Raw genomic sequence first — 15,161 nt, forward strand, 5'->3', positions numbered from 1 at the left:
TATTGTCACCATAATGATCAGTCAGTTGCCATTCGCAAGCATTCGTGATATTAATAGTCACAATCGTAAAATAGCCCAAATTCGGTTTTGTATTTAGATTTTGAGTATACAAACTACACTGCACAGCTTTGCCTGCTGTCCCATATTATTGGCCAGGTAAAACAATGTGAGAATGATGAAAGACTTTGTCATTTTCTATCAGGGGTGGCAACATATTAATCAAAAACTAGGAAAAAAAGGCCGTTGTTCGGGTAATTTTGGGTAAATTATTTTCAACTTTAAGCATATATTACGACTTTTACCAATTTTAAAATTACTAAAAGTAGGTAATTTGAAATGTTTTATTTTGCATGGATCCATTATTTTGGCTAGGTATCACCCCTACATTGTAGAAATTCAAGGTTTGCTATTATGAACCGCAGGTCTACTGACTGAATGAGCTAATGAAACGATAACAGCGAGTCGTGTTTTCTAAAACCTAACAAGGCAACGCGACCGCCCCGCGAGAGTTGTGTTTGCTCTGAAACCTAGGCTAGCACAATCCTAACTGAGCTCCATCATTAAACCCAGCCCATATGATAGCCATCGGCTATCCTTGGGGGCTGTATATCATTGCTGCGGGTAACAAACTAGAGATTACTGACATAGAGAAATAGATAACAATTTGCTGTCATGACAACGGCAAGCAAGTACTTGGGCTTCTAAGAGCATGCTAGTCAGTATCATGTTTGTATTGCCAGGTACAATTAGGTATTTTAACTGAGCTAGCATATCTGCACGTTATTATCTGACATAAGAACTGTAACAAAGATTAAATGCATTTTAGTGGTGAACAGGAGAACATTTGTGAACTCATGGTCATCCGACAGGAGAATATTTTTGATCTCATAATCATCTAAGGACTTGCTTCTGCCTAGAAGTTTTACTTCAGGCAGAAGGTACTTAGGTCCACTACAAATACAACACACATCAAGCAAAGGGCAATATGCCACACCTAAATTTGGTGAAAACTCATCATGCCTGCTACTGGTATCACGATATCTTAGTTGACAAAATAGAATTGAGTAACTCGGCACAACTCTAATCACAGAATTTAAAAACTTGTATTCCTACTTACAATACTTAGGCAACACTTGACAGAGAGAGAGTGCTGTTGAACTTGAACAATATGTGAAAACATTTAGACGTTATGAAGGGCGAGTAAAGCAAAATTTCATTTAAAAAATTCAGTTTATTCTGTGAATAGTTACTCAATACTCGCATGAACATTTAAATGTAAGACTCAGTACAGAATTTGACCAATTTCATAGATTTGTATTAGAATCTATTGTCCTTTCTCTTACCGCTTAAGGCAAGGAAGCTGCAGAAATGACACAGGATTTTAACATTAGATGACAACATTTAATATCATCAGTTTAAAGTGTATCAACCAGCAATCTATATATTTATGTTGTTAATAGTTTTATTACTAATTGCATGAAGAACTCTAGTCATTCACAAGCAGTGCCTAATAAAATAATTCGTTCATTTTGTGAATAGTCAGAGATCTGGTGTTAGAAACGCGCCTAATCTGTCCATCTAAACACAGGATGAATGCTGAAAGTCACTTAATCATTTGTATTCAACCAAGCCTGTCACGCCAGCTGATAAGGTAATGAGAATGCAGTACAAAACCAATTAATCTATAAAATAAGCGTTAATCACAAGATGTCAAGAGAGCCTGGGCTCTAACACATTTGACTAAACAGTCGGGCTAATCTGTTAACACAGGTTTGTGAAACAATCATATCTTAGTGCAAAGTTCAAGAAGTTAAAATGGTCACTAACTGTAAACAATTTACCTCTATAGCTACTCAACCTATCCTCAACCATATCCATTGTAAAGGGCACAATAGATCTGGTTACCTCATAAATTATTCTCCTCAAAAAGATATTAATGTACATGATAAGGAATACCGCTACTAAACTTTACAATGTGGTCTATACACAGTGAAGGTTGTTAAAGATGTAATTCCGTCAAAATGTGGTTGATGTTGTTAAAGATGTAGTTGCATCACAAAAGTTGATCAAATGAAATTATGACTAATAAAAGGTTAAAACATAAACTACAAATTGATGTCATTTTTGTCTTTGTAGACTAACCCTGTCCGGATATATACCATGCTTTTAGGACTATAAACCACACCCCTATATAAATGGCATCTGCTTTATTTTCAAAAATTCATGATAAAACAATACATAGACCGCACCTTTATTACAGGCCAGAGAACTCAGGACGGTGCTTTTTAACGCGGCAGCAACTTTGTTGTTTAAAACGGAAGAGTGCCTAACGGCACTGTTTCGTATTAACCGACGCTTTTTAACCTAGTGTCCAACGGAACAGGACCGTTAGGCATTGTTTCGTATTTTCTTTCACCGCTAGAAGAGCACTAACCGGAGATTTCTGGTTGATGCGCCCTAGCGGTGGAAAAAAAAAGCCACAATAGCCGCACCCTCATATAAGCCGCATGACTCAAATCATCAGAAAAAAGTAGAGGTTAATAGTCCGAAAAGTAAGTAAGCGTTTGAATGAGATCATTTGTTGGAACAGTCATATTTGAGCGGGTGCTTTATTCATGACGGATTTATAGTGAACTTATAGGAAAAGAGTCCACGGGCGATAAATATAAGATCTCCTCTTTAGCCAATCATCAGGACGAAACTTTTATACAGGTCATAATAAATGATAAGGATGTAAAACCCGACGTCTCTGATCTTGAAGGTTCTCATTGTTAGGGATTTTATTTAATTACTAGATTTAGCATCAACATCGTTATTTAATTTACTGAATTACTAGACCACTGCATGGACACGAGGAATAACAGAATTTTAACAAAGCTTCAGTTCCAGCGAAGGTGACTCAGAGTTTTCTGGGCATCAGCAGTTAAAGATTGGAGCAGGCATTCTATGGTTAGAACTGACAGGAGTCAGCAACATTATGCTGCAGAGGAAGATAGGAGAACAAAGGTAAATTTATCTCTACCTTTGAGTATTCTCTACTTTTGAGTATATTCTAAACTGACGGTAATTATTTTACTACTCATTAATACATCTACCAATAAGTAAAATTATAACTTTTTGCTATCACAAATCATCTTTTTATATCCTTTTATCGTTTCATCTAATTATAGTATTTGCTTTAACACGTCCTTGGCAGTTTTAGCTGATAAATTAGATGTACTGTATGATTAGAATTTATGTTCACCTCTCACTTGTAGAAAGCGAGGAAAATGGATTGATCAAAGTTCATCTTCAGCTCCCAGAAACGAAGCTTCGAATTGTTGGCTTGGCGTACTTATGCCTTTGTTAAACGTTTGCTCATTTGTAATTTTACCCTCTCAATCTATCTAACTCCCAAATTGAAAGCTTTTGGTAGATACACGTTAGAACGACATATATATGAATGACATATATTTATTACGTATGTTTTATTGATGACAGAATGTTTATGTGGCGCCACCAGTGGAGCAGTTGTGTCAGTGTGGAACTGCCATACACAGGAAATAAAAACATGAATGCGCGCTGCACAAACCATGTTTTGTTGAATTTACTGCAGTAGAGTAATTTGTCCTATTATACGAGCTGAAACTATGTGATAGGTGTTTTTAATAAAAACCTTTTGCAGAGATGAAAATTTTTTGTTTTGTAAAAATTATAATAAAATAATAATGTTGAAAATAATACAAAACATGATTTGCAGAGTATATTGAATAAATCATAGCCCTGTTGCCAGCTGCGCTGAAATCTTGTCTGATACATAAATTTATGAATTGTAATCAGACCTGTATTGACAGGTACTTTTGCATAGCTCGACTCAATTTAAACGGACCAAATATTAAGATCTCCACAACTTTATGCTCCACCCTACTAATGGTGCGTTTACACTGGCCGACACCGACTCCGATTAGGTGTCAATACCCCGACTCAGACTATTACTTCAGACATTTTACGTATCAGTTCCGACACCGACTCCCCTTTACATTGCAACGATCGAACTATTTTTGTCGGTACAAGCAGCCAATCACAGCGCTTCACCGCTCTGACCTTCACCCGACCACGTGAAGACAAGGACACATAAAAATCAACGCGCTTGATGTGGAAAATTCTATACTAGTACTACACTACTACTGCTGCTCCTACTAATACTACCGCTAGAAGCAACTACTGTATGCCGAATGGAGTCTGCCGATGAGATTTTGTTGATGGCAGGATCGGCTGGGGCAGCTCTTACAGTCTGTATGATGGAGGAGGAAAAACAGGTTTGTTTGATATAATATTCATTTTGTTGTTGTTGTCGCTTGTTGGTAGTAGCAGCAGTAGTAGTAGTACTAGCTATTATTTATTGTTTTGTGTGTACGCAAGAAGCTTTTTGGTGTATGTTTGCGTGTCACGACTGCTATCAACATACGCACCAGTCTAGTCTACTACTATTTATTTAAATAATATTATTATTATTACACTCACTACTATAATATAACTGCTAATGGTTTTCAATAGCTTCACTGAGATCAATTTTCGGTGATGGCTTGTACCAAGATTGTTGGTCAGAGTGTGAGTGTGTTTAATGATGTTATTATTCCGTCATTTAGTGGTCTCAATCTTTTCATGTGTTTTATGCGAGTTTGAAGTTTAATTAGGCTCTTAGCCTCTGATTGGCTGATGAGCGTCGGATTTGTCGGCCCGACCGGGCACTGCTGGGTTGCACATACACCGATTTTCAGATCAGTGCCGACGCCGATCTCCCTGTTCACACTTACCGACGCCGACTCGTCAAATTTGTCGGTGCTCGACAAAATCGGTGACAAAATCAGCCAGTGTAAACACGCCACAAGTGAAAACAGATGAGCCCACGCCACAAGCCGCCAACTAGGTGCATGCATGGCTTTATTACCCCTTTGCCAGAATCGGTGGGTTAATTGATTTCAAAGAAATCTATGTTGTTTTGCGTTCACTGTTTCGGACAACTCATAAAACTATTTGTTTTGTACTTAAATCAACTAATCAAATGTGACCAGATAATGACTAGATAACGTGGACTATGCATGACTTTTAAGGGATACAGCTGGTTTCGCCGAATATTCGAACATATTCGTTTCAAAGATGTGGCTTGCTATTTTATTTAGTAATTAGTTTCCGGTGTGAGCAGCAACTGAGAACTTTGCTGATACAAAGGCCATGACGAAATAAGTTAACTTGATGACCTAATTACTTTCAGACCTAATTGCTGGCAGAATTCCAGTGGGTACTCAGATGTTTACACAGCATTTAGAGAAAACTAATATGACAAATTTTTAATTATCCTTATTGGAGGCATTTGAAACATTTATAATAATGTATCTGTAGCTAGATTAAAAATTTTATTCAAGCAATCATGAGCAAAAACAAAGTAATATAATATATTACTTTGTACTTGCTCATGATTGTTTGAATAGAACCTCTTTGGCATATATTATATGCCAATAAAGCCGCGAAGGACGAGACTTTTATCGCAAAGGCCGATGTGAATATAAGAGATAGAAACAGGCTTTTTCACTATATACATTTCATTTTGGGCAAGTCTGGGCATATCTTTTATTTTTCTGAGTATTTACACAGCGATCAAGTTTTGTTGATTTTAATCTTCAAATATCTTGAAAATGAGATCCCCTAATAAACAAACAACATCTCAACTGATAGAACAAATCGATACTTTCGATCAAAATCAGCAAAAAAATTGACGCAGTCACATCTTTAATGCATACAGTCACTCACCTCTTAGGGTGTTGCCGACAGACTGATATAAAGGTACATATTGAATACAGTGGCCACACCATGACAAATAGAAGAGGATGAGCCAAGACCTTTCAGATTTTCTCAGTTCTAAATGAAAGTTGCTCCGATTCAAATTCAGCACTGGCCCATCTTCTAGAAAAGCGAAGTAAATAACAGAGATAACGCTACAGTAATGCCGACAGTAATGTGGACAGCAGGGTTGATAGAAATTATCATTATAAAGGCGTGGTCACACGAGCACCGAACCGACGTAGGATCGGTTCGGAGGCTGGTTCGGTTCGTGGCACATGTCACACGGCAACCAAAGTCACTTCGCTTCCTAGATACCATACGTATAGAGACAGGACACTGTTTCATTAGTAGTTTTCAAGTATTTGAATTAAATATTTCTATTATAAACAAAAAACTTTGAGGAACAATTATAAATTATAATTACACAGCAGATTTATTAGAAGATCGTTCTACTGCTCAAAATAAATCACTCGATACAAAGATTTTGCCAACCCTTCCCATCAACATAATTATATCTTTTATTAACATATGAATGTTTTTCTATGTTGAGTACATAACAAACAAAAACAGTCTTTATCATAGTACTGTGGTTTTACATATATAAATCAGTCAACGATACTTCATCAGGATGAATATGACACATTACTTATATTCTACACGAAAGAAAATCACAACAATTATCTCACCTTTATGCAAAACTTGAGTGCAACAGCTTACATTTATGAAACACAATCACAAGGCTGGGTGAGCCTTGTCGTAAATTGCTTCAAGTTGTTTATTTAACGAAATAAAAGTATCGCCCCAATTCTTTTTTAATTTTGCTCGCAACCGCGTAAGGAGGAATGTGACACGTGCTCGCTAGAATTTAAACCAGCCACTGAGAGCAAGGGTTCGGCCACGAAATTTCGAGCAAGACCGAAATGGTTCGTTTCGGCCAAAAATGTCTTCGGTTGAACTTTTTACAGCTGACAGCGACGTCATTTTGCGTCATTTAGTTCGGCACTCGTGAGACCACCCCTTAACACAGATGGAATACTACAGCTAGAGAATATTTCATGTTCGAAGAAGCAAATAATGTTTCGAGTTGCTTCAAAGATGAGCTGGCATAACATTTAGTAGATTTTACCAGAAAGAATCAATATTTTTGCATCAGTTGCGATAGTTTTTGATGTTCGAAGTAATGTGACAAAAAGGATGTTTAAGGTCACAATTGAAAAACTTAATCGCAGTTAAAATGCTCAAAGTGCCAATTATGGCATCTGTAGTTGCAAAGAGACTGACGGAATAGAGATGCATAACACTACAACTTGAGCTCAAGAGCCGATATCTACTATATACATGTACCAACTAATTATGTCATATCTGCATGTATTTTTTTCTTAGCGTTTTAATCGTGACCACGTTCTGTCGATTTTAATCCAAAAAAAGACAGACAGATCACCTTAAACACCAAAAACAAACACAAATGATAAAAGAATATTGATGCACTCTGATGAAATCTACTACAATCTTGTGCAAGTTCATTTTAATGGAAACATTAATCATAAGTACACATAAAGACTGATGTATAACATTAATCATAACTACACATAAAGACTCATGTATAACATTAATCATAAGTACACATAAAGACTCATGTATAACATTAATCATAAGTACACATAAAGACTGATGTATAACATTAATCATAAGTACACATAAAGACTGATGTATAACATTAATCATAACTACACATAAAGACTGATGTATAACATTAATCATAAGTACACATAAAGACTGATGTATAACATTAATCATAAGTACACATAAAGACTGATGTATAACATTAATCATAAGTACCCATAAAGACTCATGTATAACATTAATCATAAGTACACATAAAGACTGATGTATAACATTAATCATAAGTACACATAAAGACTGATGTATAACATTAATCATAAGTACACATAAAGACTCATGTATAACATTAATCAGAAGTACACATAAAGACTGGTACAGTCAAACATGGATAACTCGAACTTCACGGGACCGAGCAAAAGTGTTCGAATTATCAGAGCGTTCAAGTTATCAGAGCACTGTCACAAGTCCATGTATTTACTTATTTATTAGTAGATACATGTACATATGCAAACTATAATATAAATCAAAAGCACAAATAGGTTGTTTCAAATTAAATGCTTCTAATGTAAAGTTTAAAACGTTTTTATCAAAAAGTATAGAGATTTTTCTATCACTTGAGATTGGTTTGTTGTTTGAGGTGATGTTATTGCCAGGACATTTTTTTAAATTGACATTGGCAAAACTTGATCGTTGTTGAAATGCTCAAAAGAAAAGACATCTTTTTCTTTTGAGCGTTTTACCCACGATCAATTTTGCCGACTTTTCTTGAAGTTTATGCAACTTCAAGAAAAAGTTACCAAAGAAAAATCCCTTACTTTACCTGGGATTCGTTAAGAGCAACACTCCGAGGCAGTTCAATTAAAAGTTTTACGAGGTTTAACGGTACATTGTATATCACTCACGCTTTTTGAATGGATACTTATTGAATGTACACACGTATTCTGTGTTTAGGTCAAACGATGAATAGTTTTTTAGCTAAGACAACGTATACGTTTAATAAGAACAATTTTAAGACGTTTTTAACATTCAACATTCCGACGTTGATTCAACACGGAATCAACGTCGGAAAACTATTCGTCACGGGCTAGCCGGGTCACGCACTCAAGGATTTTCGCCACGCACATACAAAACAACATGCTGTTTTTGTTTTGTATGTGCGTGGCGAAAATCCTTGCGCGCGTGACCCGGCAAGCCCGTGCTATTAATCGTATAGCAGTGTAAATCAAATTTGACCAAACCTTTAGAAAAGTCGTTGACAAAATTATTTTGCCGATGGTGGTAATAACAACGCTTATGAATTACGAAAATATGAGGTTTACCTCTATGGCTTTGAATAAAGTGATTTTCTAAAGCGATAACAACCGTTTCGGTAGCCGTTGGGCAAAAAAACAGTTCGAATTAACAGTGTTGAGTTCGAGTTATCTATAGCAATTTATCATTACGTGGGAACGGACCAAAGAAACTGTTCGAATTAACCATGTTTTCGAGCTATCCGTGGCCGAGTTATCCATGTTTGACTGTATATAACATTAATCATAAGTACACATAAATACTCATGTATAACATTAATCACTAGAAATTCCACTGTCATACAGCCCACGACCAAAGTGATATTGGAAAAAAGAAAAGGTACTGATGGTTGAGAAATGCTTAATTAGCAGTCAAATGGCACTGCAGTGCAATAGGATAACTGCAATGGTAGCTGTAATGTACTGGGTGTGGGTGTTATTATATACAACAAACAGCAATAATGAAAGGAAAATATTATATGTTTATATCTCTCCCCTGGCAATAGGAGAAATGCAATATTGGCCAATATTAGAAGTAAAATGCACTGATATTTTTAGAATAACCAATATTATTAATATATAGTAATACAGTAATAATAGAAAACCGATGCACAATTTTGCAGCGATCTTTAACAGAAAGCAAGTATGAGCGTTCACGCGTTTGAAAGTTTTTTGACCACTGGAGCAAAATAAAAAAAGGCTCTCGTCATAAAGGGGCGTTGTAGTTCAGCCCTAGCTTGTACATAAGTTGTAAAGAATTTCGGCTAACGTTTTAAATAATGAAGCCTTCGGTGAGTAGACAAAACACATAAGCGACAAACTGTGTACCACAATTTCGTACCTATAAATCGGTCAACGCCTCAGTCTACGTTTATAACAGAAACCTTCGAAAAAATTCGATTACAAGTAAACAATGCCATAGACTGGCGAAATGTGCACCTTCTTTTTTCGCGAAATGCGCAGGACTTGATCGTTCTATTCTCTGTCGACTGCCGTTTCAATTTCCGGTCTTAAATTTTATTAATCTAAGCTTTTAAAGCGTTTTGTGACGATTTTCGTCCTAATAAATCTGTCTGTTTGTGTATAATCCGATCAGATGGGTAAGTTTTTAGAAAATTTCGATAATTTACAAAGACTTGGTAACATTTAAATAGGCCTATATGTGTTTTGTATCGTTATTATACTTTAACTAATCAACAAAACGATGGTCAAATTTGTTGATGAAACTTTCAAACAAGGGTTTGTCTCATTGTTGATGAATAATTTCCGTAAGTTGTGTGCACATGCATTTATCATAAAAACTCCCTAACTTCGCATCCGCTCGTTTGGTCGTGGGATAAGTACACGTAAAGACTGATGTATAACATTAATCATAAGTACACATAAAAACTCATGTATAACATTAATCATAAGTACACATAAGGACTGATGTATAACATTAATCATAAACACACATAAAGACTCATGTATAACATTAATCATAAACACGCATAAAGACTGATGTATAACACTAATCATAAGTACACATAAAGACTGATGTATAACATTAATCATAAGTACACATAAAGACTGATGTATAACATTAATTATAAGTGCACATAAAGACTCATGTATAACATTAATCATAAGTACACATAAAGACCCATGTATAACATTAATCATAAGTACACATAAAGACTCATGTATAACATTAATCATAAGTACACATAAAGACTCACGTATAACATTAATCTTAAGTACACATAAAGACTCGTGTATAACATTAATCATAAGTGCACATAAAGACTCGTGAATAACATTAATCATAAGTACACATAAAGACTGATGTATAACATTAATCATAAGTACACATAAAGACTGATGTATAACATTAATCATAAGTACACATAAAGACTGATGTATAACATTAATCATAAGTACACATAAAGACTCATGTATGACATTAATCATAAGTACACATAAAGACTGATGTTTAACATTAATCATAAGTACACATAAAGACTGATGTATAACATCAATCATAGGTACACATAAAGACTGATGTATAACATTAATCATAAGTACACATAAAGACCCATGTATAACATTAATCATAAGTACACATAAAGACTCATGTATAACATTAATCATAAGTACACATAAAGACTGATGTATAACATTAATCATAAGTACACATAAAGACTGATGTATAACATTAATCATAAGTACACATAAAGACTGATGTATAACATTAATCATAAGTACACATAAAGACTCATGTATAACATTAATCATAAGTACACATAAAGACTCATGTATAACATTAATCATAAGTACACATAAAGACTCATGTATGACATTAATCATAAGTACACATAAAGACTGATGTATAACATTAATCATAAGTACACATAAAGACTGATGTATAACATTAATCATAGGTACACATAAAGACTGATGTATAACATTAATCATAAGTACACATAAAGACCCATGTATAACATTAATCATAAGTACACATAAAGACTCATGTATAACATTAATCATAAGTACACATAAAGACTGATGTATAACATTAATCATAAGTACACATAAAGACTGATGTATAACATTAATCATAAGTACACATAAAGACTGATGTATAACATTAATCATAAGTACACATAAAGACTCATGTATGACATTAATCATAAGTACACATAAAGACTCATGTACAACATTAGTATGCTTATTCCAACTAACAAACATCACCTGTTGTTCTACAATTACTTTAAGTTCAACACTATGTTTTTTCTGCCAACTCCAACATTTGCTAAATTCATCACTCATGTTTCTAGACTCAGCTTATTTAAACTCAAAAAATTAAGGAGTTAAATCTGAATAAGCGTGTAAACCTGAGTTGTCATACCTATACTGGGAGTTGTCATACCAATACTGGGAGTTGTCATACCTATACTGGGAGTCGTCATATCTATACTGGAAGTTATTGGATCCGACCTACCTGGGTAAAGATTCATTGTATCTGATTCAGTAGCAGATACAGAGTCAAAGTGGTATAACAGACATAATGAGAAAGCGACAAGAGTCAGGAAGTGATAATTCATATCCACTGTAGATCTGGTAATGTTTGTAGCCAACTTTCTGCAATATAAACATAGAGTTTATATAATTACACAATATAGTGTGTTATGTACACAACAAATTTGGCAACTTTAACACATATGCCATATTACAAATTGACATTCTGTCATTTTATGCATGAACTACTGTATATCTCCGCATATAAGCCTATCTCACATTTAAACCGACCGTCGAAAAACAACTCTGTTAAGAGATAATTTATATAAGAATTCGCATATATGCCTGACTATATAAATCGTAACACACCATACGATATACCGTAAAACCTCTAATTGAACACCGCCTCTATTTGAACGTCACCTCTAATTGAACGCCACCCTGAGAGAAGGGTTGAAAAATAGACCGCCACTCTCCAATTGAACGCTACTTTGACATTATTTGATCTTTCCGAGCCTATATTATCAACTGATCAGTAGAAAAGTGTACACAAAAATCGTATTAATAATGCATCGTTTTTATCAATAACAGTTAATTCTCTCGTTGTCCAATTCCAAAGCTTTTCGTTTTTTTTTCGTTAAACACCATTAAAATAATCAATAACGGTCTCAGGCTAATAGTAGCTCTCTGTATAACGCGGTCTTTCTATTTCGAATTAGCCTACATACAAGTATACAAAATATGGCTCAAATTTACGATGGTAGATGGAACTTGGAAAGTAACGTCATAGATATAACTACTAACTATCTCAGGCTAATAGTAGTTCCTTGTTTAACACGGTCCTAATACTTCGAAGGACATGCATATAAAAACCAGATTGCAAGTTTTGGACCAAAGGTTACACGTTTAGCGAGCAAACTTAGCACTGCATCAGTGCTAAATGCAGCGCGTGAAAGTTTTGTTCCGCTGGAAAATTGTTTGGATGCTATTATGGAATGGTTCAGCAGCTCAGAAGAATTGAAACCAGAAGATATCGTGGAAGGTATTGGACAACTAGAAGATGTTCATTCCATGGAAAGCAACAATCAGAACGAATTTAGCTCATAAGTCAAAGTATGACTGCATGTGGTATCATCTGCTGAAAATGGTAATGTGGGAGTTGTTGTAAGAAAAATGAGAGAAAACATATGGAAAGTTCAGACTGAATGTTTAATCGAACATGAGTGAACAAATACAAAGCACAAATCTTATTACATTAAGTGAATATATTACATACACGTTTATGTATACCGAAAGTCCTCATGATCAAGCTGCGCGGCTTGTGCTCAAAACCAGATGATTCACGGAAGAAAAAACAATCTTTCAACAAGCCGCGTATGCCCACAGACCGCGGCTAATGGACTGAGGTTTTGTCGTCCTTGACCCCCTTCGGAAGCAAGGTTTGTTAAAAGGGTTGAAGGTTGTTGAAAAGGGTTTCGCTATACCCCCGTCCTCTCGAATAAGAAAACATGCTACATCAGTTCATGTAAAAATAATTTTCTTTTACTTCCAAGTTCGAATTAAAATTCCTAAACCCTTGCATCAAGAACTTACTTGCCACGTCTCAGCTAGATTTTTATTGCGCTGCTACAGGGCTTCACGTTTATGGAAAGATGCTGGTCAAAAATTAAACGGTTTTAACAACCTATGACTGTGGTGAGTTAAACATTAGAAACAGATAAATTCTTCTTTAGTCCAAAGCATTCCATAAACATGACCTTGAAAATAAACGAGTAGGTCGCCAAAATCCCGTACATAAAAGTGTATCATGACTGCGATTTTATGGTTATAGCGCGGAACTGAGAAGAGACCGCATTTATCGAGAAGCCGCCCTGAGCCTCACGTAAGTTTTAAAGACTTGGCTTTAGCCGCGGCATGACCTTGAATAAGAAGCCGCGCCCAATGACAAGCCGCGCGGCTTGAGCATAAGGACTCACGGTAAGTAGAATTTTTATCCCAGTGATTAATGGTGCGGCAGTGAAGAGCTGCTTGACATTTTACTACGTGTGCATTAAGCCTATCTGCAATGTCTTGTGTTACGACAGCACACTTACCCTACAGGATGAATTTATGCGCGGAGTTATGTTTCGCGAAAATTGAAATTTCATGCATATTCGCGAATTAATTTATTTGCGGCTGAACACTGTCACTCTCTAGGAAGAGTTAACCTTACGCATGCGCACATTGCGTGTTTTGGTTTCTATTTAGCTTACAACTACGAGTCAATTGTGCTAAGGTATAAATTTTTTGCTGCGTTCAGAAGTTTTCACGAATATTCATCGATTTTGAGGGCTTTGATGAACCAACAATTTGTGGTAAGTAAAGGGTTTTTTCAAAACTATTTACTAAATTAGTTGAATTTTACTTTGTTTTTTTTGGTAAAGCGCAATATTTATTTTTTCCATTATTTCATCATACACGGAACCACAATGACTGCAAGGGTGGTAGATGTCATTCTTAGAAGATCACCAATCATTCAAGGAGATCTTGAAAATGAGGTAGAAGTGACTGCAGCTGCTAACGAGAAGAATATATCTGTTTTAAAAAAGGAACAAATACTCCTTTACGAGTACAATCTTTGGCCAACCGGCAGAACTTTGCAATTGTAAGCCACGAGGAGAGTTCTGATGATAACTTCCTTACTAGACATGTATTAGCGAGAGACTCGCCCTTAACATTTACGCAAAACAGTGACAGCGACAGAGCTGCTATTACCAAAATAACTAATCAGAGAGCACCATTACACGGTAGTATTCACTTATCAAGAGTACCAGTTTAATTTTATTGCTAGACAACCGCCATATGGACTAAACTGTTTATATTTACTCCATTCATCGTTTGTAAAATTTTATTTGTAATTGAAATATTTTATTTGTACACTCAAGTTTGTAATAAATTATAATATATTTATACATGAAATAAAATATATAATTTAATCATGTTTGCTGCAGCGATATCAAGGAGTTGTTGTCGATGAAGGTGTCTAGGTTGCTTCTCTGCCAATATTCCTGCCTTGATGAATATTACTACTTGTCTCTAGTTTTCGTAATCGGAGTAGGTCGTTTCATTCTCAATCTGCAGTAAACACAAAAAAGAGTATTAAAAATATAAAAAGTATTAAACAGTGTTAAGGAAGTACAAAAACAATAGCTGAAGTATTTGATGAAAGCGATCAATTTAAAAAAAAAAAAATTAACTAATGCAGTTAAAGATGGAAAAAACGTATCTTCACTGCAAATCAAACACATACCAAATGTCCAGTTCAGAATCATGATCGTCCTCAACTTCGGTATTAGACATTGATGGAGTTGATTTCAATGTAAAAAGACTAGGAGAAATTTTTTGGCGATGACGAAGCCATGCCGAATAACTTGTGAAAACCTTGAATAA

General features: G+C 35.2%; 1 protein-coding gene across 4 annotated transcripts in view; it reads right to left on the bottom strand.

The window, feature by feature from the left end:
* LOC137398567 (sulfhydryl oxidase 1-like) overlaps nucleotides 1-15,161 on the bottom strand; it is a 49,057-nt gene that overhangs the window by 28,733 nt on the left and 5,163 nt on the right. For 3 of the 4 annotated variants that reach the window (XM_068084705.1, XM_068084707.1, XM_068084706.1), the window contains exons 3-4: nucleotides 11,716-11,855; nucleotides 5,791-5,943 (exon numbers count right to left, since the gene is read on the bottom strand). In XM_068084705.1, coding sequence (XP_067940806.1) covers nucleotides 5,791-5,943; nucleotides 11,716-11,818 — 256 coding nt within the window. In that variant the 5' untranslated portion in view covers nucleotides 11,819-11,855. The remainder of the gene's footprint in view (nucleotides 1-5,790; nucleotides 5,944-11,715; nucleotides 11,856-15,161) is intronic. The other variant, XM_068084708.1, reaches the window with a different exon arrangement.

The sequence above is a fragment of the Watersipora subatra genome, chromosome 6, assembly GCF_963576615.1.
Source record: "Watersipora subatra chromosome 6, tzWatSuba1.1, whole genome shotgun sequence".
Lineage (NCBI taxonomy): Eukaryota > Metazoa > Bryozoa > Gymnolaemata > Cheilostomatida > Watersiporidae > Watersipora > Watersipora subatra.